Here is a 26,868-nt window from a genome sequence, read left to right as displayed (position 1 = left end):
ATATACTTCATAGACGTGCTAAGAAGTATATACTTCATAAAGACGTGCCGAGAAGTGGTATATACTTCATAAAGACGTGCCAAGAAGTGGTATATACTTCATGTAGACGTGCTAAGAAGTATATACTTCATGAAGACGTGCTAAGAAGTATATACTTCATGAAGACGTGCTAAGAAGTATATACTTCATGTAGACGTGCTAAGAAGTATATACTTCATGTAGACGTGCTAAGAAGTATATACTTCATGAAGACGTGCTAAGAAGTATATACTTCATGAAGACGTGCTAAGAAGTATATACTTCATGTAGACGTGCTAAGAAGTATATACTTCATGAAGACGTGCTAAGAAGTAGATACTTCATAAAGACGTGCTAAGAAGTATATACTTCATGAAGACGTGCTAAGAAGTATATACTTCATGAAGACGTGCTAAGAAGTATATACTTCATGTAGACGTGCTAAGAAGTAGATACTTCATGTAGACGTGCTAAGAAGTAGATACTTCATGAAGACGTGCTAAGAAGTATATACTTCATGAAGACGTGCTAAGAAGTATATACTTCATGAAGACGTGCTAAGAAGTATATACTTCATGTAGACGTGCTAAGAAGTAGATACTTCATGTAGACGTGCTAAGAAGTAGATACTTCATGAAGACGTGCTAAGAAGTATATACTTCATGTAGACGAGCTAAGAAGTATATACTTCATGAAGACGTGCTAAGAAGTATATACTTCATGAAGATGTGCTAAGAAGTATATACTTCATGTAGACGTGCTAAGAAGTATATACTTCATGTAGACGTGCTAAGAAGTATATACTTCATAAAGATATACTTCATAAAGACGTGCCAGGAAGTGGTATATACTTCATAGACGTGCTAAGAAGTATATACTTCATAAAGATATACTTCATAAAGACGTGCCAGGAAGTGGTATATACTTCATAGACGTGCTAAGAAGTATATACTTCATAAAGATATACTTCATAAAGACGTGCCAGGAAGTGGTTGCCGTTTTCGATTTTCCAAACATTTGAACTTCATAAATGTCATTTTCAGAATGTCATGACTACATTGCTATAATATATTTCCATAATTGTTTCTCATAAGGCTTTTAAATTAAACATTTTTCCTTTAATGTTCCGCTACAAAAATGACTTTTTTCCTCACAATATTACCAGTTTATTGTAAAATTGCGCCTACAATTTTTTTATTCTTGTAAAATTATCAATTTTCCATTTTAATGTTGCTTTTTAAAAAAATCCATCTATTTCAACTGTAATTACGACTTTATTTCAATATTTTATTCCAATATTTTGACTCTGATTCTCATAACTTTTTCCGGAACCCATTGATCTTGATTTTCATTTCACGTTTTTTCATATTTCCATTTTATGCTACTAAAATGACGTTATTTTCCCCTCATGCTATTCTTGTAAACCTGATTTTTCCTCATTAGATTACAACTTTTGATATTTTGAAATTGTCTCTTTTTACTGTTGCTTTTTTTTTTTTTTAATTTTGACTTTATTCTTGAGAAAAATATGCTGTCCAACTATTTCAACTTGTAAATTTTCTTGTAATTATGACTTTATTCCCATAACATAACTTTTTTCGCAACCTAAGTTTTTAAAAATTACAACTTTGCCAAACATTGCTGATTTTTTTTTTTTATTTTCCACTCATATTCTCGTAAAATTCTGACTGACTTTTCTTCTTGTAAAATTACTGCTTTTCTCAGTTTTTACTGTTGCTCTTTTTAAAAACAAATAACTTTCCATCTATTTCAACTTCCTTGTAATTATGACTCTCGTCCACCTAATTTTCTAAAAATTACTAAAAACTTTTTTTCTTCGTTTGTGGTAGCATGCTAACATTAGCATAGTAGCATTTTAATCCACTTTCATTAGTTTTAACATTGGCAGACACTTAGCGCAATCATGCTAGGTTAGCATTGCTAACATGCCAACATTAGCATAGTAGCATTTTAGCTGTTTTCATGATTTTTTTTTTTTTTTTTTTTAAATTTTCTTGTTTCGGGCACCCCTATAATAGACCTTACGGTATGACATCTTTCCCTCTTTTCTCTGCTAACATGAAAAGTGTCCAGTTTGACCTAAGAGATGGCAAATGATTTTATTTCTACTTAAACAAAGTACAGTATATGATCCATTCAAGAGTTTTATTATTAGCTGTTCAAATTTCCATTGACAACATTATTGGCATTGCAGTGATTCTGTTTGTTTTTCTACAAGGAGAAGGAATAATATCAGGGCAGAAGGATGGATATTCTGTTGAAATGGAAAGACATAACATCCATTTCCATTCAACCCATCATCCTGTTTTGTTGGTTTACTGTCTATACATGGTAATACACAATCCGTTAAAAATATGACATACTTTAGCCAACCTGAGCTACAAGCAGATAGTGAGAGAAGCGATGAGGCGTGGAGTTTGAGAGATGAACATGAGGAAGGAATCCAAAGAGTGTCTTATTCGAGGCAGTTGAAGGCCTGTAGTGAGGGTGCTAGGAGATAGAATACCCTTGGAGAAAAGGCATGTGAATACATGATATATGTATTTATACATAGCGGCACATGTCATCCCTCCACGTTGATAACATATCAAGGCAAAACACAAGAGAAAGTGCAAAAACAAAACAAAGAAAAAGAGTTTTAGATTGGCTTGAGGAGTAACATCTGCCAATTCAAATATATGTCATTTATATATATATATATATATTTATGTGTGTGTGTGTGTGTGTGTGTGTACACAGTTGAAGGTGATGGGTGAGAGAGAGTGAAGAGAAAGATCTAATGGGCTTCTTGGGATGCGGACATTAAAAAAAGCACCAACCAGTCCAGTTAGGAGTTCCCAATTGGGGTCCAACAAGTTGATGTCTCACTACTGAGTGTCGGGGTGGAGGGGGCGCTGTTCTCCTCTTGCGTGATGTACACCAATGGTTTGTGCACTACGTGAGGGGGAGCATTGCATGATGGGTGGAATGAAGCAGGAAGACTGGCCGGGAAGGGGTGTTCCCTGGGAGCGAGGTGCAGGTGATGGATGGGGGGGAGAGGGGGAGAGAGAGAGAGAGAGAGAGAGAGAGAGAGAGAGAGAGAGATGGTCCCGATTGCCCCTCAGCAGCTGCAGCTCTCTGCTGAAGGCTTGGCTCTGTCATTTCTATCCAGTTTGATGGGCTCCGGGAATTCGTTATAGAGCTCCACCTCCGTCTCCTGCCGCAGAAATAACCCAAGGACAGCAGCAAAGTCAACAAGACAACACTTTCAATCCTTTAAGAGCCACTGCCTGTGAGGTGCTACAAAAACAGAACATCTTGCGGCGTGTGTACGCTGCCGTGACTCACCTGTTTGAGGGCGTTGCGTGCAATTGTCTGGAATGCCTGCTCGACGTTTATGGCTTCTTTGGCGCTGGTCTCAAAGTAGGGAATGTTGTTCTTACTCTGACACCAAGCCTGAGCCCTTTTGGTGGTTACCTGCCGACCAACAGCAAGAAAGAAGCAGCTGACACCTGTGGGACAACTCTGCTTCCAGGAGCGGTTGCCCTCAAGTGGGGGCACTTGAAGGCACCCCCAGGGGGTACTTGACATTTTTATATACAGTCGCCCCTCGCAATGTTGCGGCTTGATTATCATACATTCACGTTCAGGGGGTACATGCTAACTTTTTCAAGTGTCACTGAACAATCTTGTTGTCATGACACTAATGATGTCTTGCCTATTTGTGTGTTTAATCAACAAAAAGCCTTATGACGATGATACCATCCCAGGGGTCTCCTAGCTCGCCAGATGATTTTGAGCAGTTCACCCAAGGCTCAAAGAATATTACCTTTTTTATTGTAAGTGTGGAATTGGTGAGCACATGAGCACAAAACAGCTTGAAAGGGCCGCGTGAACGTCTAGGGGATTTCAATGCACAACACACACATGCAGGGAGAAACAAAGGAAAGGGGACAAAATGTATGCTGGCGTATGCGCTGGAACACCTCCACCCCCCTTTCCCCCTGCCCTGGTGCAAGTCTTCAAGTTCTTATGTTGTAAAGTGTGCTTATTTGTGCCTACGTGGCCGAGTTTTTTTCTGTCTGGAATTCAGTACTGACATACTTGCCTAAACTCCAAACTATCCCCACATGACAGGATTGGGTGGCCCATATAACAGTTAATCCATTCATGCAACTCAGTGAGGAGTGTGCAGCTTTATGGTACAGATATTCTGGATATCGTACATCCACATTGATATCATTTGCATGTATTCACTGTGGCTCCATTGCTTTCTTGTTCATGGGAGGGGGGAGGTTGTGGCAGGCGTCTCTCGCCTGTGTTATAACACAAAGAAAAGAAAACCTGAGCACTGTTCCGAAATGTGTCTACCCTTGATTGTATGTTTGTATGACTGCATGAAAGTTCATGTACATACATTGTTGGTGCTCAATAAAAAAATTGAATTCAAAAATAAAATTGCAAATGCAAATACAGCCTGGCGCTCACAGAAATGTGGGCCACACCCTTGTTGCTCTTAAACCTGACTGGGAGTTAACAGATGCATTCGATGAGGAAGATTGTGTGGGAACAGTTGGTGTCATGACATAACGGTCACGGAAGTTGAATACGTTGCATAGGGACACATTTTACTCAACACACTCAATGAAAATACTTTGTAAAAGTATTGTCAAGTCATCGGGCTAAAGTCAGAGTCAAGTCCTGAGCCACTGATGTTATAGGAAAAGTGCACTTTTTGGGGGGAATTTTGACATTTCTATGCGTTCTAAAATAAAAACAGCTAAAAAGAGGCAGCTAAGAATGCACGTGATGGGACGCACCTACTCCGTCTGTAAAGCCTTCTCAAAAAACCTCCAAAGAGCACCAACAAGGCTCCATTTCCATCATGTGACCTGCATATTAACCAAACTGCAGCAACATTGTTATTATTATTGTTATTAACATTGTTACGCCCAAGAACTATGTTACTGGCGTAGTGACACCTCGCCATACCACACTGGCTAGCAACTAGCTTCACCACACACTGGCCAAAGGTAACGCTACATATTGGAGCTGCCTGTTTTTGTTTTTGACGCTAGGTGTAGCGTTCCTTTCTATGTTGCTATGTGACATCAATGCACCCAGGAAGGAAGTATAAGGAAGTAAACACTAAGTATTCCAGCATGGATTAAAAAAAACACAAAAACTTGTTGGAGCTTTTTGGAGGTGTTTTCATAGCATGTCCCATTATGTGAGCTGTCTCTTTTTAGCTGTTTTTAGATCTTTACAATGCACAGAAAAGAGAAAGGCGTGTGTTCATGTCTCACATTAGGATTGTGGATGATGGGCAACATTGCAGAAAAAGGGCACTTTAAGTCCAAGCCAAGTTTCAAGTCTTTGGTGATATTGTTGAGTCCAAAGTCCTCAAAACTGTGACTTGAGTCTGACTCAAGTCCAAGTGGTGTGACTCGAAGCGACCAGTCAAACAGCAGCACTTGGCATCAGAACGTGCAGTCTACAAGTAAGAGCCAAGCCAAGCGTCATCACTTAAACCTACCTGTCTGTTCTCCAGGTCGATCTTGTTGCCGAGCACTACAAAGGGGAAGTTCTCCGGGTCTCGAGGGCTGGCCTGGATGAGAAACTCATCCCTCCAGCTGTCCAGCGTCTTGAAGGTGTTGGGCGCGGTCACGTCAAACACTAGCACACAGCAGTCTGCTCCACGGTAGAACGCCACACCCAAGGACTGGAACCTCTCCTGGCCTGCTGTGTCCCAGATCTGAGCAGCCGCATGGAGAGAAACCACACTCAGCAACAAGAAGGTGAAACTTTAGCAGGCTTGGCAGTGACGCACCTGCATGGTAACAAGCCTGTCGTCGACCATCACCTCCTTTGTCAGAAAGTCTGCACCTATTGTAGCTTTGTACTGGTTACTGAACTTCTTGTTCACATACTGGTTCATCAGGGAGGTCTTTCCAACACTGTTGGCACAAAGCAACACGTTATGTGCAAATGGCCCACAAACAGGTCATGCCCTCTAATGATAATACCGTACTGATTCAAGCCTTCCAACCAACACCGGTCATTCTATATTCGGGTCAATACAAACCTGCTTCAAATGCTGTCAATGTATTTCCATGGCGGTATCACTACCATGCAAATTTCAGCATTATTGCTTATAGGAAGTGTTGCCCATACCATCATTTATTTGTGGTGTCCCGCCATGAATACATGTGGGCTGTCATCAATAGATTTGGTACAACATTTGAGATTATTATTTCAGATGTGGAGCCACTGGTTTGCCCTGGCTCTGCTTCCTACCACGCCTCAAACGCCCCAGGTCTGCCAAAGAATAAGACAAGACGGAGTAGTGGGGGGTTATGTCATGTCACTATGTTGACTGAGTATTCAAACTACTGTATTTTCACGACCATAAGGCGCACTTAAAAGTCTTAAATTTTGTCCAAAATGGGCGGGGCGCCTTATAATGCGGAGCGCTGTATGTGTGTACGGAGTTCCAAAATCTGTAAGTGTTGCTGTGTGACTTTTATGAGCGCTCTGCTCGACTGACTGGGTCTCCTGCCAACACGCTGCTTGTACAGAGGAAAGGGACGTGGACGTGACTGAGGATGCTAAAGGCTCGCCCCATTAGTTATATAAGTATATTTTATGAAATGGCGCCATCTATCCATCCGGGCAAGGACTACCGTGGCGCAGCAACATCCAGCGGATTACAAGGAAAGCTGGCTATCTTCCGCTCCTACTGCAGTAAAAACATTGCAGACAAATACTAGCCAACTACATCACCAACATGGACGACGTGCCGCTCACTTTCCACATCACACACAACGGGGCACGAGAAGTTGGCTTTTACTGTTGTGCTTGGTTGCCATGGTAATGGACAGAAACTGCTACCTGTAGTGGTTTTTAAGAGGAAGAACAGTTTCCAGCTGGACCAATCAAAGGGGCTGGAAGAACGAGTGGCTGAGTGACGTGTACGGAAAGAGGCCGGATGTTTTTTTCAGACGCGTCACAAGTGCAGCAAATTAACTTGGAGCTTAACATCATTCCGGGAGGCTTGACGAGGGAACGCCAACCGCTGGACATCGGTGTAAACACGGCGTTGCAAGCGGCGTGGGAGCGATGGATGACAGCTAGTGAACACAGCTTCACTAACACTGGGAGGCAGCGCCGTGCGAGGTTCGCCACTATTTGTGAATGGATGTAAACACGGCGTTTAAAGTTAGGTTGCAAGCGGCGTGGGGGCGATGGATGACAGCTAGTGAATACAGCTTCACTAATGGATTGTGGATGCTTGGGCTAACGTGTCTGATGCACTGTTGTTGGAGCTTTCACAAAAGCTAGCATCATTTCTGAGGCGCGGCACGGCAACGAGACTGACTGACAATGACGACGACAGGTGTTTGATGGAGAACTTGCCCCGCTGTTCATTTGGGATACAAAAGATGAGGACTTTGATGGATTTGTGGATGAGGATTTATCAAAAATAATGTGAGTACATTGTTACATACTTCAATGAAGTACAACCAAACTCAGTTTTGCTCTCGCTGGCTTTTTAAAAACATACAATAGCATGCATGCTAGCATATTGTAGCGTCGCTGGGAGCACTTCCTGTTCCCCAGCATGCTTTGCGGTAGTGTTTTGGTGCAAATGCATTTGTTACATTTTTCAGCTACATAATTGTTAGTTATTGTTCTGCAAAAGTAGTGGTAGTGTCTTGTCTGTTTTTGCGTTGCTGTGTGATGTTTTTAGTTGTGTTGAGAGATGACCATCCTGATTTCAAGTGGGTTTGACAAACTGAACGAGAGTTCTGCTCTTAATTTATCTAAAAAAATTAAGCATTAAGCTTCCTCACTGACTTCTGAGTGACACGATACCGTGCATACCTGCGCCCTATAATACGGTGCGCCTTGTGTATGTGTTCAATACAAAAATAGCACCTGGAACTGAGACTGCGCCTTTTAATACGGTGCGCTTTATGGTCGTGAAGATACAGTATAAAATACGGTAGGCGTGGGTGACGGTATGATAAAAGATCAAGCTCTAAAATGTGTTATTTTGAATTACTGTTATTGAAGAGAGAGGACACAATGAAAGTGGAACATTTGTATTTAAAATAAAAAAAGCCAATTTTTTCTAATAAAATAATAAATCAATCGAATGCGGATGTCGGTGTAGTCTACTGTGGCTAATCCTGCAACTCAAGTCCCTTTCCTTCCCTTCCGCTTATCCGGGTCCGGGTGGCGGGGGCAGCAGTCTCAGTAGGCAACACAAGTTAAAAGTAGGGATGTCCCGATCCACATTTTTTGGCTTCTGATCCAAATTTTTCATAGTCTTGCCGATCCAATCCGGTACCGATCCTTTTTTTTAAATAACCTTTTGTTACAAACATGAATTTGTAGAACTGAATATGGTTATGAAAATAGCTCTTCAAAGCATTACAAATAATGCAACCAAAGTATTGCTGAACGTACTTTTTTTATTCCACAGCATGACCAACAATATTGTTGGCTTTTGTAACAAAGAGTCAGGTCCATAATCCAAAAAAAGATAAAATTGGGAAAAAATGGGTGTGTAAAATAGTTTTATGGTAGGACTAAACATTTGCCATGGCTATAGATCAATTTGTGGTGTGATTTAGAATATGACATTTTTTCCCACAAACTCTCTTCAACACAATAGTAATTTATTGATGGTCCCTGGTATAAATAACAGCAGTTAGAGGAACATTTCCCGTGCAAGCTCCTCGCACCATGACACAGCAGTCCGGCCAGTTATGGGGAACTACCTCTGTGGCCATGGAGCCCTACGTCCAACGTGAAACTAACTACACCACAGCACACTGCGGACATGTCTGCATGGTGGTGTTGCCTTTTCTTCTTCTTGCAGGTGATGGGAGTCAAGTGGCAACCAGCTTGGAGGAGCATTACCGCACCTGCCGTGTTGGAGTGTGGCCTAGAGTTACCGGTGTTATACGGAAACCGGATCGGACCGATCTCGTGGCGGAAGCCAATATTATCCGATCTTCAAAATATAGCGGATTGGCAGTCAATCCCGATATGATCATCCCTAGTCACAACACCGCTGCACGGAATGAAAGCAACATCCGTACCACAATAACTTCATGTTCTGTTGTTAAATAAGGTTTGAAAACTATGAAATAATGTCACACGGTGTTTCCTAGTGGGCAGCAGGTTGGCCACACAGTCAGGAGATCTGGACGATCTGGGTTCTAATCTCCATTTGGGCACCTGCGTGTGAAGTTTGCATGTTCTCCCCGGGCGAGCGTGGGTGGGTTTACTGCGGGTGCTGCGGCTTTCTTCCACATTCCAAAAACATGCACGTTAGAGTAATTGGCTGCTCTAAACTGTCCATAGGTATGAATGTGAGTGGTTTGTCTGTATGTGCCCTGCCATTGGCTGGCAACCAGTACACGATGTACCCCGCCTCTCGCCCAAAGTCAGCTGGGATAGGCTCTAGCATACCCTCGCGACTCTAATGAGGAATAAGCGGCATAGAAAATGACATAAATGACGAATGAATTTCTCACCACAAAACAAAAAGCCACTCACACGCAAACAGAGTTTGGAAAATGCGGAACTGAGTTTTCCAAGAGTGCGGTTTGTACGGACAAAACCTACCTTTGCAGTAGACTAGAGGCCAAAATGCATTTAAAAATATATTTTTTAAATATCCGTGTTTGTGTAGACATGGCCTCAAAGCACTCATGGGTGGCTCAGTCTTGTTTGTGACATGAAATAAAACCCCAAAGAAAGCAATATCTCCAAACATTTGTTTAGCTTTTCATGTTTTTCTGCAAACTTTTTTGTCTCTGTCAGAGTGTCCATACAAACAGCATGCACGTGTGTCATGGTCAAATTAGATGATGACACACGCACACACACAGACCACAGATCGATTAGTCCTTTGGTAGAAACTAGGTAAGAGCAAGCAACCAGGAAGTGACACTAAAATCAACATGGCATCTAATTTACACTGTGTGAAAGAGAAGGACAGAAACATTCAAAGGCATTGAATGAAACCAACAACACAACATGATGTTCCATTTAGGTGTGGGAAAGGTTGCGGACTCACCCAGAATCTCCCAGGATGATGACTTTCAAGAGCACTTTCTTCCTGGAGGTCATTCTTCAAACTGAGACATGAAACCAAACAGACAAACAAATAAATAAAAAATAAATGAATACAGGGTGGAGGGCTTTGTGCTCAAAATGCAGCTCAAAAAAAACCTAAGTTCCCCAAACAGAGTTATCCGGTACCATGACGGTGGTTATCAACTTGCTTTGGCAAGTCCAAGCCCGGTTCTGGGCTTTGTGCTCAGTGCAATATGTCTGCTATAGAATGCTGTACCTTGTGGTGACCACTAGGTGGCAGTGTTGACATGTTTTGTGGCAACTTTTCTTTCTGACAATTTACCTTTTTTTCTTTCAAATAAAGAAGTGTTTTTTTTTTGCTGTTGATTGATGCCTCAGAGTGATTATTCCTCCAGCAAATATTGTAATATAAGAAGACTAATGGGCTGAGTACTCACACGAGGACTGCTGTGACATACACGTCTGCTAACATTGGCCTAATTATTAATATTTCACATTGCATTTTATTCCTGATGCTCGGCTCAAACAGTGAGCAAATGCGGTGTACCACCTGGGCAGAAAATTTGTATCTCTGATAGAGAATTTCATCGGGGAATGCTAGCAGATCAGTGTGGTCTGATGTGGTCTCCCGTCGCAGTGATGCTCACATTATTCTTGCTCCCACGTCCACCAAGTTCTCAATAAATAAATGGTGGTGCCATCTCTGAATGAGTTACACAGCGAAACAGTGGCGCTTTCATAGCCCATTCTAAACTGAAAGTCTGGGCAAACAAGACCAGGTTATGAGTTTAGTTACCATGGTGCTGTAGCCGCTTTAAAGGAAAAGTGCACTTTTTGGGAGGAATTTTGCCCATCATCCACAATCCTTATGTGAGGCATGAACACACACGTCTTTCCCTTTTCTTTGTGTTCTAAAGAGAGAAAAACAGCAAGCATGTGGGAGCTAAGAATGCATGTACACCAAGTCCCCAACTAACGAACACAATTGGTTCCAGACGACCGTTCTTAAGTCAAATTGTTCTTAAGTAGAGTAAAGGGACTTAGTGTAATGGGACATACCTATTTCAACTACAAAGCCCTAAAGAAAATAAAATAAAATAAAAACACAAAACAAAAAAAACCTCTAAAAATCCCCAACAATGTTGTATTTACATAAGTGGCCTGTATATTCACCAAGCTACAGTGACATTGTTATCGTAGCAGCCAACAGGAAGAACTCATTTTCTGGCATAGTGACGCAGTGCCTCAAACCACTGCTGAAAGGTAACGGGTCCGCTCCAAAACAACGTGACAGGACACCGATCTGTACTGACTGGGAAACAAGAACAAGCACATGAACAACTAGGAATAGACAGCCAAATGATGTGTAGAGTATTAATTAGCCCACATTCTACACGGCTGGATGTGTGTTGTGATATCACGTGCTACAGTATGTGATCCATGTATCACAATCAATATCATGGTCATTTACTCAATGGACAGCTGTCTGTCTGGTCCAGCAGGTCTGGGGCATCTTTTCCAGATGGAAAAAAGTTACGACCACTGCAGAGTTTGTTAGCGCCAACAATTCCAGTCTCTTGGAGCAGTGTCCTCCTCGCCATACACATTCTGAGCATGTCGGGGGCTGGGTGAACTTTGGTTGACCTATAAAATAAACCGCAATAACTAAAAAACGAAAGCAGCACAAATGTTGATTTGAACTGCACAAAACAGCACAAACGTAGCACTAAAAAATGAGACTATTTGATTAGAGTTTTGAGTGGGGTGGTGGGCCAACTTCACTCAGGTCTTGGCGAGCTCCACAAGTCATGCCGGTCATGACTCTGTCGTCCCCCCCCGTCTGCTCCGATGCGTCACCCGCTCTTCTTGCCCACAAAGCTCCTAAAGCCTGGAGCTCATCCTCCGTATATTCAGGCTCTGGATCCTCACTTGTCCAAAGGTAGTCGACAGCGGCTCTCAAAGTCTGCCGTGACTAGTAGTTGCAAACAGACGCATTATGTCTATGCTGCTGTTGTTGATGGAAGTAGCGTAGATGTATGTTTCTATATGAAATCAATGCACCCAGGAAACACATTCTGGTAAAATGATCTGCTTAAAATGATACAAATACTGTAAGTATTCCAAGTCATCATGAATGTACCTGTTATTACATGCTCACAGCATGGATAGAGAACAATAAACCCTTGCTGGAGGTTTTTTCGAGGGCTTTACAAATTGAAATAAGAAATAAAAGTGAGGTCATGTTTAACATAAGGATTGTGAATGATGGGCAAAAATTCCACAAAATGGGCACTTTTGCTTTAAAAGAGAACCACCTTTGTTGTACAGGCAAGCCCAGCTTTAGACTCAAAATGCCTTGCTAAGCCACTAAACTCACTTCGCAGTATACCTCCTGGGTCTGGCATGTTACAAGTCATACAGGTGTTCGCATTGTTTGGACGACAACATTGTGACTAGTGTGTGTGCGTGTGTGAGAGAGTGCAACACGTGACGCAATCAGCAGTGAATGGCAGTCATGTGCTTGCTAAGCTGTTGGACTAATCACGAGGAACACACCAACCTCTGCACTACAAGTCCCACTTTGCTAGCACTTCTTAGTGACAATACTGTCTGCTGGTGTCCAAAACGCCAACACATGTTGGCTCCTCTCACCACCCAAACACTCATTCAAGCTCCCAGCACAGTAGTGTGGGACATGATGTATGCCACTGTGTAGTCAATGGCAGTTCACAATGAGGCAATCTGCCTAATGAATCATTCCCTTACAGATGCATTCCTTCTGAGCAGTTCATCTTTAGTCCAACGACACAATATTGACTTTGCTTTCCACACAGGAAACCAACCAAGAGTTTAAATACATGCAGAAAGATTTACAGGAGAAAACCACACAGAAAACTGTGTATAGAAGTTCACTTTTGTTATCAGTAAATGTTATCCATGCACAAACATGCTGCATACAGACCCTTTCCAAAAAATTTAAATATCATGGAAAAGTTGTTTAATTTCCATAATTCCATTCAAAAAGTTAAACTTTCATAGTTTATATATTCAGGGCCCACAATTTAAACGATTTCAAGTATTTATTTGTTTATTTTTACGTAATTTGGGCTTCCAGCTCATTAAACCCACAAAAACAGGAATTCAAAAAATTAGAATACTGTGAAGAAATCACCATTTACTTCTCAGTTTTTGCAGGAAAAAAAGAAAGAAATTAGGATCACATCAAATCAATCAAAATATGGTACTTTCAAAACGATATGTCAATCTTCAATACTTGGTTGGGAATCCCTTTGCCTTAATCACTGCCTCGATGCCACGTGGCATTGAAGCAATCAGCCTGTGGCATTGCCTGGGAGTTATGGAAGCCCAGATTTCCTTGATGCTTGCTGTCAGCTCTTCTTTGTTGTTGGGTCTGGTGCCCCTCCTTTTCCTCTTGAGAATACCCCATAGATTCTCAATGGGGTTTAGGTCCGGTGAGTTGGCTGGCCAGTTAAGCACTGTGATGGCATGGGCATCAAACCAGGTTTTGGTGCTTCTGGCGGTATGGGCAGGGGCCAGGTCCTGCTGGAAGATGAACTCTGCATCTCCATACAGATCCTCAGCAGAAGGAATCATGAAGTCCTCTAAAACATTCTGGTAGACTGTTGCGGTGACCTTGGATTTAAGAAAGCAGAGTTTACCAACACCTGCACCGGACATTGCACCCCAAATCATGACGGACTGTAGATATTTCACACTGGACCTCAGGCAGCTTGGGTTCTGTTCCTCACCCGTCTTCCTCCAAACCCTTGGACCTTGATTCCCAAATGAAAGGCACACTTTACTTTCATGGGAAAAGAGGACCTTGGACCACTGGCCAACAGTCCAGTCCTTCTTCTCCTTGGCCCAGTGGAGACGCTTCCTACGTTGGCTCAGGTTCACAAGTGGCTTGACCCGAGGAACCCGACAGTTGTAGCCCATCTCCCGGATGCGTCTGAATGTGGTGGTTTTTGAAGCTGTGACTCCCGCCTCATTCCACTCTTTCTGGATCTCTGCCAGATTCTTGAATCTTCCCTGTTTGATAATTGGTTTTGGTTTGGTTTGGTTTAGTTTATTTGAACATGAAGGTTCCAATGGAATACATCTCGTGAATCATTCTTTGACAGTTCCACATGTCCAAAAGGAGTAGGAAGAAGCAAAGCTTATTTAATCCTACCCCCCATCCATTCTACATCTAGTACAGTACATGTAGTTCACTTCCTGGATTCCATGTCATGTTTTCAGTGATAGTCAGGATAACACATAATAGATAACGGTGGGATAACCCTCCCCCCCAAAAAAAGGAGAGAACATTCATAATAATTATAATAATGATGACAATACTAAATAAATAAATAAATAAATAAGAACAAAGCTTTTTTTTTTTTTATTTTTTTTTAAACACAACAAAGAAAATTATTAAAAATAAATAAATAAATAAATAAAAATAAATAAATAAAAAAAATAAAATTTAATTAAATAAATAAATAAATAAAATAAAATAAAATAAAATAAAATAAAATAGAAAATAAAAAAATAAATAAAATAAAATAACAAACCTGACAGAACAATCAGGACTCTTCTGCCTTGTATTTAGCAAACATCAACTGCTTGTATTGTTTTTTGAATTTGCTCATCTCTGTACATTGTTTGAGTTCTTTACTCAATCCGTTCCATAATTTAATTCCACACACGGAAATGCTGTGGGTTTTCAGCGTTGTTCTCGCATATAAATGTTTTAGGTTTAATTTTCCTCTAAGATCATATTTCTCCTCTCTGATTGAGAAATACTTGATTAGATTTTTGGGTAACGAGTTATTATTAACTTTATACATTATTCTAGCGGTTTGAAAGTGTACTAAATCTGCGAATTTTAATATCTGTGATTTTAAAAATAAAGGGTTTGTATGTTCTCTATACTTGGCATTATGAATTATCCTCACAGATAATCCGCTGAAGCCCACGGTCATCTCTTTTGCTGGTGCATCTTCTCCTGCCACATTTTGCCCTTCCTCTAGACTTTTCATTGATATGCTTGGACACAGCACTCTGTGAACAACCAGCCTCCTTAGCTATGAACTTTTGTGGCTTACCCATCCTATGGAGGGTATCAATGATGTTCTTCTGGCCAGTTGTCATGTCTGCAGTCTTCCCCATATTGAACCCAACTGAGACAGTTGAACCAAACTGAAGCAATTTAATGACACCTGGGGAAGCCTGTGCAGGTGATTTGAGTTTAGTAGATGATTAGTGTGTGACACTCAGTTTAAAACATTCATGCCCTGCAAAATTTGGGCTGATTTCTTCACAGTATTCTAATTTTTTGAATTCCTGTTTTCGTGGGTTTAATGAGCTGGAAGCCCAAATTACGTAAAAATAAACAAATAAATACTTGAAATCGTTTAAATTGTGGGCCCTGAATCTATAATCTATGAAAGTTTAACTTTTTGAATGGAATTATGGAAATTAAACAACTTTTCCATGACATTCTCATTTTTTGGAAAGGGTCTATAGATTAAAACACATGCACACATACGCGCGCACACACACACACACACACGCAGAGTAGAAAATCTGAAAGTAGTGATATTTTGTACATACATATATTCTAAAAATAGCATTCATTCATTACTCATGATATATTATTTTTAGGGCTGTCAAAGTTAACGCGATAATGGAAATTTCCTTTAACGGCACCATTTTTCTTTGTGGACGCGCGATTAATGTGTGCACGTCCTGTTTGATCCTCGGCCCACACCGTAGTTTGAGGAAACGCAGCGGTGTGGTAGTTAATGTGGAGCCACAAGCGGGAACAAACATTGAGGAGAAATGGAGAAAGAAAAGGGTATTTTGAATGGTAAGTTTAGCTTCAAAACCCTGGAACAAGGACCTGTCCACAAAACCAAACACACTGCAGGTATTTTTTTATTGTCATGTATACAGTGGTGCCCTGACATACGAGTGTTTTGTTTTTGCTTTTGAACTGTGAGCTAAAATTTGGGTTAGGAGCTTCTAGTTACCGGCAGGCATAGCCGAGGACAGCTATTTTGGGGGCTTTTGTCAATGTGACAAAGGCGGATGTGAGTGAGCACACATGCACATGCAGCACTCAATGAGCTGGTAGTAAAGGCTTGCGAGGGAATTTATTAGCGTGAGGCCTGTCACGATGACAAATTTTGCTGGTTGATAATTGTGCTACAAATTATCCTCGATAATCGATATTAGCGGCATTTTGAGACCATTAATTATATGGCATAATATACACCGATGTGTCTGGCTCGCCGCTTCCCTAAGCTCACTGTGATCGGTTTTATTGTTCGTTGTGAGGACCATGGACCCCCTGCTGGTGTAGGTTCGATGCACTCACCTTGTTCATTCTGTTTAAAACCCAAATATTCCCACACTGGGGATGCTGCGTTCGCCTTGGAAACCATTGCTTCCGTGCCACCATTCATGTTAACATATACTTTCTCAACAAGCTAATTTGTTGTTAGCGCCCTGGGTCCACCCACTAGTAGCCCCGCCTCCACAAACAATCTGAATGGGAGGGCAGGAGGGCCCACTCTCTCCGTTCATTCCACTATAGAACCAATGCGCACAGACAGATGCAGAGTGAACCCTCTTGTCATCCAGCCTGTGCGGCACAGAGAGACCAGCAGATGAAACACAAGCATACATGCACATGCCAATTTATCCAGGGCTCATAATTTGACCTGTTAACTTTTTTTATAGTTTGATTAATCGATTGATCTATTATCTTGAGAAGCCTAATTAGCGTTATTATTATTTATTAGCCTTTGTGCTTAAACTGCTGCGTTTGTCAAAGACGACACAACAAAAGCTGCATGTTGAACGACCAGCGGTGTCATACTTCACGCACGCACACACACACACGGCTCAGAGGGAAGTTTAGTTTTCTTGTGTGGAGAACGTCCTGAGAGCAAACACACATGTCAAGGTAAACGCAGAAATTGTAATAAACATCCCAGTGCTCCACATCTCACAACTACTACTAACGTTACAGTGAGCAGCAGAATAACGTAAGAGCCGAGTTAACTTTAGCGGCAGCTCTGCTAGCTTGCAGTACCTCCCGACATGTCTGTGAAGTACCTGAAAGAAAGCAACCACTCCGTGATAGCGAAAGTATGTGTGTGATTGAGAGAGAGCTTGTTTTATCGGAGGGAAGCATGCCAAGGTGGAGGCTGGTTAGCTAGCGTATCATAACATTCGTTGGCCGGTCTGGCTCTAACTGCTCAGCAGACTACATATTAGCAATGGGGAGAATGTATGTCTTGTGGAGAATAGTGTGTGCCTGAAAGTCACATGAAAAACTCTAAAATAACGTAATATGAAGAGTGGAGTAAACACAAGCGGCAGCTCGGCTAGCTCGTCGTACCTCCTGGTATGTCTGAATGACTTGAAACAATGCTGTTGGTAATATCAATGAGGAAACAGTCCATGATTGTAGAAGCCTGTGTGTGTGATTGTGTGAGAGTCTTGTTTTGTTGCAGGAAGTACGCTAAGGTGAAGGCTGACAAAATTCAGCTTATTTGACCTTACAAGAGTTGCTGCTGAGCTTTTTAACACCTTGTAAGATACGTTCTATATAAATGTTACTTTATTTACTGTGGAAACACTTCAGGGAGCTATTTGTTTACGTTTTTATTCAACTTCTAAGAGATGCTTCTGAGTCTAAGAACTTCTGGAGCTATTTTTCCATTTGTTTGGTTAAATAAACATGCTTTAAGTGTTTGTATTATTCAACATTTTTACACTTTTACTGCAAATGAATATCGGCTCTAAGCCTGCTTAACTACTACTAATCAGTATCAGTCCTAAAAAACCCATATCGGTCCATCTCTAGTACGTACTGTGGTACGCAACATATTAGGAAAGAGGCAAAAATTTGGATCGCTCATTTCCAATGTCAAAGCTGATGTGTGTGAATGTCTTGTTTTAAAATGTCTGCTTTCATGTATGACTAAGGAAATTAACAAATATTCACATTTGAGAGGCTGAAATCAAAGGATATTTACATTTTTCAACCAAAAAACCCCTGAATGCAATGTCAAAATAGTTGTGGATTAATTGGATAACCGATTAATTGCTACAGCTCTGGTATACTGTATATATTGACCTACACTTGATTGGTTTGAGCAAAATGCATGAAATTGGCCCCCGCATCATTCATTTTTTATATGCAGCTCTCAGTGGACACCTGAGATCTAAAGGATGAGTTTGTTGTTGTTTGTCATCTTTTGAATGCCACCACAGACACACAACTTCTCTTTTACGCCTGTGTGACAGTTAAGCATGGCGACCGCCCCCCCCCCGCACTTCCCTAAACGCTACACGTCTGTCACATGTCACCAGAGGGTGAGCACTTGCATTGGCGTGATAGTCTTGGTACTTTTTTTTTTTTTTTGTCTTGGTACTCTTGCGTGACATGTTTGTGATTAGAGCGCTACATTGCAGCACGGTTATTCTAGACTCTAGACAAGGGGTCACCAACATGGTGCCCGCAGGCACCAGGTAGCCCCCTATAACCACATGAGGTGCCCGCAAGCCTGCTTTTCATTCAGGTTTTCAGTTAATAATGAAAGAACAGTAGAAAGAAATGCATTCTGAAATACAAAATGTGAGTTGTGGACACCAGCATTTGTTAATGTTCTGGTAAAACAAGCATATTCGCTTTGTTTGGGTTTAAAATAAGCTCTGAAAATAAATGGTACAAAAATGAGTAGCTCTTGGCCATTTTTATTTTGTAGAAGTGGCTCTCACAAGGAAAAACCTTGGTGACCCCTGCTCTAGACTATTGTGTAACTAAACAAGGCAAGCAGGTCAGAAACCAAACTAGCGCAGGCATCAAAGTGTGCAACGTGTGACCCTCAAAAAACACTCCATAATGACAACTTCAAATAAAAAAAATATATTTTTTTTTATAATGTTTGTAAATTCAAGATTCAAGACTTTTATTGTCATATGCACAGTAAAACTGGTGGTTCTGCTATGCAGTGAAATTCTTGTTCTGTTCATTCTCCCAAAAAAAGAAAGAAAAACACAAAAAAATGAATAAGAACAGAAGAAACATGAAGGACTCTAGTTTATAAGTTTTATAAATGTCTTGCAGTGAGGGGAGGGCTGCCCCAACAATGTTCTGTGAGGTCTTGATCGCCCGCTGGAGTGCCTTCCTATCACGTGTTGTACAGTTACCGTACCAAACAGTGATGGAGGCGGTAAGGACACTTTCCATAGTGCATCTGTAGAAGCAACTCAGGATTGTGGTGGACATGCCAAATTTCCTCAGTCTTCTCAGGAAGTACAGTCTCCTTTGGGACTTCTTCAGAATTTGTTGGGTGTTGTGAGACCAGGTGAGGTCCTCGCTGATATGTGTGCCAAGGAACTTGAAGGTTTTCACCCTCTCCACCTCAGTCTCATCAATAAACAGGGGTTTATGTGGCTCCTTTTCCCTTGTTCTTGGGTCGATGATGTATCGATGATGTATTGAAATGGAGATTGTTATCACGACACCAAGATATGAGGTCCGCCACCTCTCTTCTGTATGACGTTTCGACATCACCAGTAAATATATTCAAAATAAAAAACTAAGAAATCCCATAAGTATTCACAGCCTTTGCTGGTTGAATGTTTGTCATGGTCTGAGGATCCTTCAAGCGCCTTTCACTAAGGAGTGGCTTCCATCTGGCCGCTCGACCATAGGACTGCCTTCTGGAAGGTTCTCCTCTCTCCACAGATGAACGCCATAGCTCTGGCAGAGTGACCATGGGGTTGTCGGGTCACTTCCCCGATTAAGGCCCCTCTCCACCAATCACTTAGTTTAAGCGCCCAGACAGTTCTTGGAAGTGTCGAGGCCACTGTGGTCCTTGGGACCTTCAAAGCAGCGTACATTTTCTGTACCCTTCCCCAGGTTTGTGCCTGGAGACAACCCTGGCACCGTCAGCTGTGGGACCTTATATAGATCAGGTGTTAGGGCCCTGTGATTTCCATGTTAACGAATTCGCCGATAAACACGGAATTTACTGTTAAGCGCGGAATGTCACAGACAAAGAACATAATGTGAATGAAATGATGTCATCGTGAGGAGAACCGATGGACCGCTCAATCGTGGCGGAATCTCATCTCAAACACTAACCCGCCGCATTTCAGAAGAAACATCATAGCAACAGTAAACTATGGTGGGGGTAGTGTGATGGTTTGGGGCTGTTTTGCTGCTTCAGGACCTGGAAGACTTGTTGTGATAAATGGAAGCATGGAGTCTGCTGAAGGCAAATGTCCGGCCATCTGTTGGTGACCTCAAGCTGAAACCAATCCAAAACACACCATCAAGCCTAGGGCCCTATGATTTCCGTGTTAACGGAATCACAGAATTGGCCAATAAAAACTGAATTTACTGTTAAACGCGGAATGTCGCAGAAAGTGACATAATGTGAATGAAATTATGTCATCTTGAGAAGAAGGAACTAAGTATTTTCCCAAACATCATCATCCCAAACACTAAACATGTCAAAACGGCAACTTAAAAAACTGGCGAAAAACCTTGGAAACTCGTCTCCAACGGCGCATGAATGGAAGCTAGCGGGGTTATCTTAGTTTAGCAGAGCATGCTAGTGCAGCTGTACGAGTGTGTTTACACCGTGTTGTCCTTTCCCGCTTGTTAATGTAAGCGAGCGTTTTACGATGCCCGCTGACGCTGTGCAGGTTCTGAGTGGGGAAAAAAGACAAGAGACATGTCTATTCTTGCACCAAGCTCATCTTAACCGTCAAAACAAGACATCCTCAACACACACAACACACTTCCGGCCTTCGAAATAAGAGTGCTTGTTTGCCACATATCGCCTGATAGTATAAACAAAATAAGGGCGTTATTAAAAATATTTAATACTAATGATGCAATTGGAATTGTATTGGTGACTAAACCTTCCTTCATCTCAAGCACAGGCTTGTCAAAATAACACATTTTGCTAGACAATAATTGTCCAACAAATTATTGACGATAATCGATATTATTGACAACATTTTTTTAGACCATTTTTTTATGAATTATATGGCATAACAATGAGAGTACATAGTATCAAAAGCAGTAAACTTTAATTTCTCAAGAGTCTTTAACATTGTACTGTAATTGGAATGTCAAGAGCTTTTAAATAAATTAAACAAACAAAACAAAAAAAAGACAACAAAAACTCAATGAAAATAAAATGGACTACGTCTCTTCTAGCAAAAAAAAAAAAATCACAATCATAACCAAAAACAATTAAAAAATAGATCTCGTCTCCGTTAAGAAAAAAAACCCACTCCAATAAAAACCACACACACGCAGTTATGTAGTGTATTGTTAAACTAATGTAGGGGGGTCATATTTGAGCTGGACAACACCACTTCTGAGCACGGTTTCGTTTATATTTACTTTGCCGACCAAACGCCTCGGTAAGCGTTGGTCATATCGCCCTTCTTCCTCATCACTACCTTCAAACATATCGGTTCGTCTGTGTTTCAAACCGAAATACTCCACACTGGGGCTGTGGCACTCGCCTTAGAAACCATGGCTTCTGTGCCTTCATTCACGTTAGCGTATGCTGGCTCACGAGGCTAACTTGCTGCTAGCAGTCTGCATATCCAGCCCCTAGTAGCCCCGCCTCACGTAACGTCTGAGAGGAGGGTTCATTCCACTGGAGCACCAACGCGCAGACAGATGCAGCGTGAACCATCTTGTCAACCAACCTGTGTGGTAAAAATATGAAGCAAACATGCATGCATGCACATGTCAATATATCGAGGCAGGCGAAATGATCGACTTGTTGTTTTTTTCCGTTGGACTAATCGATTTGACGATTAGCGTGACAGGCCTTCAAAAGGCATTAGAGTTTGTTGAAGATGTTGTAGCAAGGTGTGCAGAGGCTGACATCCCATTAGAAATGTTAGCCAGCCTACATCCATTCCTCAATTACTGAGCTAAATTGTCCACTGATGTATTGCATCAATAAATAAAAAGATTTTTGCATTTACTTAAGGACGTTATATTCACTAACCCAAAAAGCACACACTCCATGCTGGTAAAATAAGTGGAAAAGGGAAAAAAAAACGGAAGCAGAAAAAAATGAATTTGGAAATATATCAAACGGATTTCATAGGAGCCCTGGGGGTGTACGTTTCCAAATCATATCCAGGAGGTGGACTCCAGTTAAGCAGGAGAAACATCTTAAGGATGCACCTGAGCTTCAATCTTCAGCTTCATGGCAAAGGGTGTGAATACTTATGCAGGTGTGAAGTATTTTTCTTTTTGAAGACATTTACAAACATAAAAAAAAGCCAACACTTTATGTTGTCATTATAGGGTGTCGCGAGTAGAATTTGAGGGATGAAAACGGATTTATTCCGATTTGGAATAAGGCTATAAACATAACGTATGGAAAAAGTGAGGCGCTGTGAATACTTAGACATATTTAGTAATATAAGCTCAGGCCAATTTATCACAAATCAAAACCAGTTTGTGAGCAAACTGCAATGTGCCAGTAGCAGGTACCTACAGCTGAGCTTCTTGTGCCGTAAATGCAGAGTCAACATTTAGAAACCAAGTCTGTGTATCTAAAACATGACGGTTGCCAGGTGTTGGAACTTGTAGCTGTCATCCACACACACACACACACACACACACACACACAGAACAACGTGCATCAATGTGACACAAGTGAGTCATAGCACACTCTAAATATATCAAACGCACCAAAAAACAAGCAAGTCTTCCTAGCAACAGTACCGCAGTGATAAACCATTGTTGAAAACATACAGTGTGATATTATCTGCTAGACGTGCACTGATGTTAAAGTCATGTGATTCTTTTTCTGAATGCCTAACTCAGGATGGACATATAACATCTTCATCCTACATTTGCGACTCTGCTCAGTACTATTTGATGGAAGTATTGTGGGTCTAAAGCCGAGTAAGGCAGCATTGGAAGGATGTTGTTCTTTTTCGGGGGAGCTAAAGACCTTCCTCACAGCGGCCACTGCTTTGCTGGCACATGACAGGCAGCTGTTTCACAAACAAAGCACAGTTCCACACCGGATTCATCCAATTAATGTATATCCAATTCTTCTTCGTGGTTCACTGGGGGTGTCACAAGATCTCGTGAGATTAAGACTTGACAAGATTTCTTGTTCAGAAAAAGAACTGAACTGAACTGAAAAGAACGTGGGCACTGGGCCTGGGACGATAATAAATGAATCACACAATAAATGAAAGTGAACTGTAAAGTCAATATAGATATTGCCATGTGCACGCATGTCTGTCTTTTATGGTTGGCAACACCAACAGGAAGGACATGAAAGAGGTAGTTGAAATGTTCAACAATTACTTTGTAAATATTGGACCAAAACTGGAAGAAGAAATTCCAAAACAACACGCAATGGATGAATGGAATGATATTATTGATAGGAATCTCAATTCTATGTTTCTCACTGTTGGAACTAAAAAGGAGATCACTGACATTGTCAAACATTTTAAGGCAAAAACATCAACTGATTGTCATGGAATGGAAATGGAAACAATAAAAAAGGGTCATCAATGAGATTGTAGAATCGTTAACATAGATTAGTAACTTATCGTTTCAGACTGGAACATTTCCTAGCAAAATGAAAACAGCTAAAGTGGGTCCAATTTTAAAAAGTGGAGACAAACATCAATTTACAAACTATCGACCAGTTTCCTTGTTACCTCAATTCTCTAAAATGATGGAGAAGCTATTTAATAACAGGTTGGACAAATGTATTAATGAGAATGAATGACTAGCAGGCAGTCAATACGGCTACAGAGCTAACATTCCAACTTCTATGGCACTGACTGAAATCACGGAGGAAATCACCACTGCTATAGACAACAGAAGATGTGCAGCTGCTGTATCCATGGATCTGACAAAAGCCTTCCATACAATTCATCACAATATTTTAACATCAAAATTAGAAAGGTACGGCATCAGAGGATTCGTTTTGAATTGGGTTAAAAGCTACCTAGCAAACAGGAAGCAACTTGTAACGCTAGGAGAAAACACACCTGGGAGTTTATATACTACGTGTGGAGTACCCCAGGGGTCCATACTGGGACCAAAACTGTTCAATTTGTACATCAATGACATTTGTAAAGTAACAATGGAGTTAAAGTTGGTATTATTTGCGGATGATACCACTGCCTTTTGTTGTGGGGAACGCACACAAGAACTAATTAAAAAGGTCAAGGATGAAAAGGTCATATTAAAGACATGGTTTGACAGAAACAGATTATTGGGAACATTGAAAAAGTGAAAAAGTGGAAATAGCAGAAAGGATACGTACGACCAAATACAAATACACGGAGTGGACATTGAAAGAGTGAAAGAAAACAAATTCCTGGGGATCATAATAAACAAAAAATGAGCTGGAAATCTCATATTAAAAATATACAACAAAAGGTGGCGAGAAATACTTCAGTATTGAATAAAGCAAAACATGTTCTTGATGAAAAGTCCCTCCACACTCTGTACTGTTCCTTAGTATTAGCATATCTAACATATTGTGTGGAGATATGGGTAATCATTACAAAAGCAATCTTCACTCACTCACTGTACTGCAAAAAAGATGGTGAGGATCATTCATAATGCCAACATAATAGACAACATATAAACCCTTTATTTTTAATATCACATATTAAAATGTGCTGATTTAGTACTTTTTCAAACCGCTAGAATAATGCATAAAGTTAATAATAACTTGTTACCCAAAAACCTCATACAGTATTTCTCTATCAGAGAGGAGAAATATGATCTTAGAGGAAAATTCAACTTAAAACATTTATATGTGGAACTGAGAAAGAATGGTTCATGAGATGTATTCCATTGGAACCTTCATGTTCAAATAAACTACACCAAACCAAACAGGCAGGAAGAGAGTTCACTCTCTGCATTGGTTTCGACACCTTGGTGCGTTTGTTCCATAGAACAACGGCATGAACAGAGTGAGCCTTTTTGTCAGTCATACAGTCTCTTTGTCTCAGTGGGTGGAGGCGGGGCCGCTAGCATACACACATAGCGTAGAAGGTAGAAATGTAGTAGAATTGAAATGAGTAGATTTCAATATACTGTCATATTTTTTTAAATATCATTTTCGTTGGACATTTCATAAAATTAATGTTAAAATCTCATCCCGTGGAACCAATCTTGTGCATCGTCTCGTGACACCCCCGTGGTTCACCAACAACCATGAGCACATAACCGGTTGAGGGAAGCTATCTTTATGCAGCACAGAGATGCACCAATCGCAACAGAGTAGGCGTGGTTGGCCAAGAGGAGAAGAATGCAGATTTAACCTGTACACAACTAGCCATTTATAGTAGTTTATATACAATATACATTCATAAAACGCATTATAGATAAATTATAGAGCCAACATGACTTGTTCAATGTTGAGTAAAGTTGTATTTCCAGTCTTCAGTAGTATCTACTTCTTCCTATCAAACGTGTCACGTGGGTAACAAACCGAGGTTCTAAACTCGGTAGCAACATTACCATTAGAAATGACATGAAGTTGCATCATTATCGCCATAAGCATCTCCACAAGCTTTGATTAACTATCTCTGCTGTCGTCTGGCCTTTCAAACTTAACAGTGTGTTTTCCAAACATGCTCAATTTTCAGCCAACAATCACTGCCAGTTCTCCTTCTGGGTCCAAAGAGCTCCAGGACGGACGGCCTTGTTTTTGACAAGCAGATCGTCGCAACAAGGGCTGCACCACAGCACCGTTAGCATTAGCCCCAACAGCGGACCGGCTGGTTCAGCGATTACTCACTCCATTTAACACGTCAAAAACATAGAATACACCCGAAACAAACTTACTTTGAGGTGCTTCCAGACAGAAGGCGACTTCTTGCCGGCTGGGCTGTGCGGGCTAACAGGCTAGCTGCTGCTAGCGCTGACAGCTAACTAGGCGGTGCGTTGGCTATCTAGCTCGCTGGCACTCAAATCGTTGCCTCAGCAGATGTTATTTTAACAGAATTTTAACTATTTTTTGGCAACAATCACCAAATGTATCGCAAATGGAAGCGGCAACTGATCAACAGTTGGTAAATTTGGCACTATGTTACACGGCTAGCCTGCCAGCGAGCTAACTGTCTGCTACCTTCTCGGTTTCTCTCTTCCCCTTTCACTTCCTCCTCATAAGCCACGCCCACAGGTACGTCACCAGCTTCGTACTTGTCGTTTGGAGCATAAATTCAGGATTGTACTTTTTAAAACACTATGGTTATCATTTCAATTTTCCACAGATTTTTTTTCTAATGAAACCATTGATTGTGTGAGCTTCTGATCAACATCAAGTGCAAGTAATGTTTGCTCCTATTGAATCAAGTAGAAGAGATGTGACACTCCGCCACTAGAGGGCGGTGTCACCTTATTTTCATCCAGTCACCTGCTGGTGCAGTTAATCAGATACTCACCTTTTGGTTTGAGTCACTGCTTTCCCTCTCTGTCAGTTCTAAATACATTCATTATCATTTCGTAAATCCATAGCGTCTGATATCATTTATTCTGAAGTCATTCATTTATTATTATTTTGTGAAAACCACAGTGTCTGATATCATTTATTCTGAATTCATTAATTAATGATCATTTCATGAAAACCAGTGTCTGATATCATTTATTCTAAATTCATTCATTATCATTTAATGAAAACC

The 26,868-nt window shown here is 41.0% G+C and overlaps 1 protein-coding gene across 1 annotated transcript; it reads right to left on the bottom strand.

Annotated features, from left to right (window-relative positions):
* Positions 1 to 2,170: 2,170 nt before the first annotated feature.
* LOC129186452 (ras-related protein rab7) lies at positions 2,171 to 26,355 on the bottom strand. Its single transcript, XM_054784742.1, has 6 exons — positions 26,033 to 26,355; positions 10,112 to 10,172; positions 5,849 to 5,975; positions 5,555 to 5,773; positions 3,367 to 3,495; positions 2,171 to 3,235 (listed from the first exon to the last, which is right to left on the bottom strand). The coding sequence occupies exons 2-6, from the start codon at positions 10,162 to 10,164 to the stop codon at positions 3,140 to 3,142; spliced, it is 624 nt and encodes a 207-aa protein (XP_054640717.1). The 5' UTR covers positions 10,165 to 10,172; positions 26,033 to 26,355; the 3' UTR covers positions 2,171 to 3,139.
* Positions 26,356 to 26,868: the final 513 nt, after the last annotated feature.

This window comes from Dunckerocampus dactyliophorus, chromosome 8, assembly GCF_027744805.1.
Source record: "Dunckerocampus dactyliophorus isolate RoL2022-P2 chromosome 8, RoL_Ddac_1.1, whole genome shotgun sequence".
NCBI lineage: Eukaryota > Metazoa > Chordata > Actinopteri > Syngnathiformes > Syngnathidae > Dunckerocampus > Dunckerocampus dactyliophorus.
Note: the sequence above shows the minus strand (reverse complement) of the source record. Positions and strands in the feature narration are given on the sequence as shown.

Excerpts from the sequence above, each read along its gene's own strand:
- LOC129186452 (XM_054784742.1), bottom strand. The coding sequence starts at position 10,164 with ATGACCTCCAGGAAGAAAGTGCTCTTGAAAGTCATCATCCTGGGAGAT. Across the intron at positions 5,774-5,848 it reads ACAGGCTTGTTACCATGCAG|ATCTGGGACACAGCAGGCCA; the intron begins GTGCGTCACTGC and ends GCGGCTGCTCAG. Across the intron at positions 3,496-5,554 it reads TCGACCTGGAGAACAGACAG|GTAACCACCAAAAGGGCTCA; the intron begins GTAGGTTTAAGT and ends GTTGGTCGGCAG.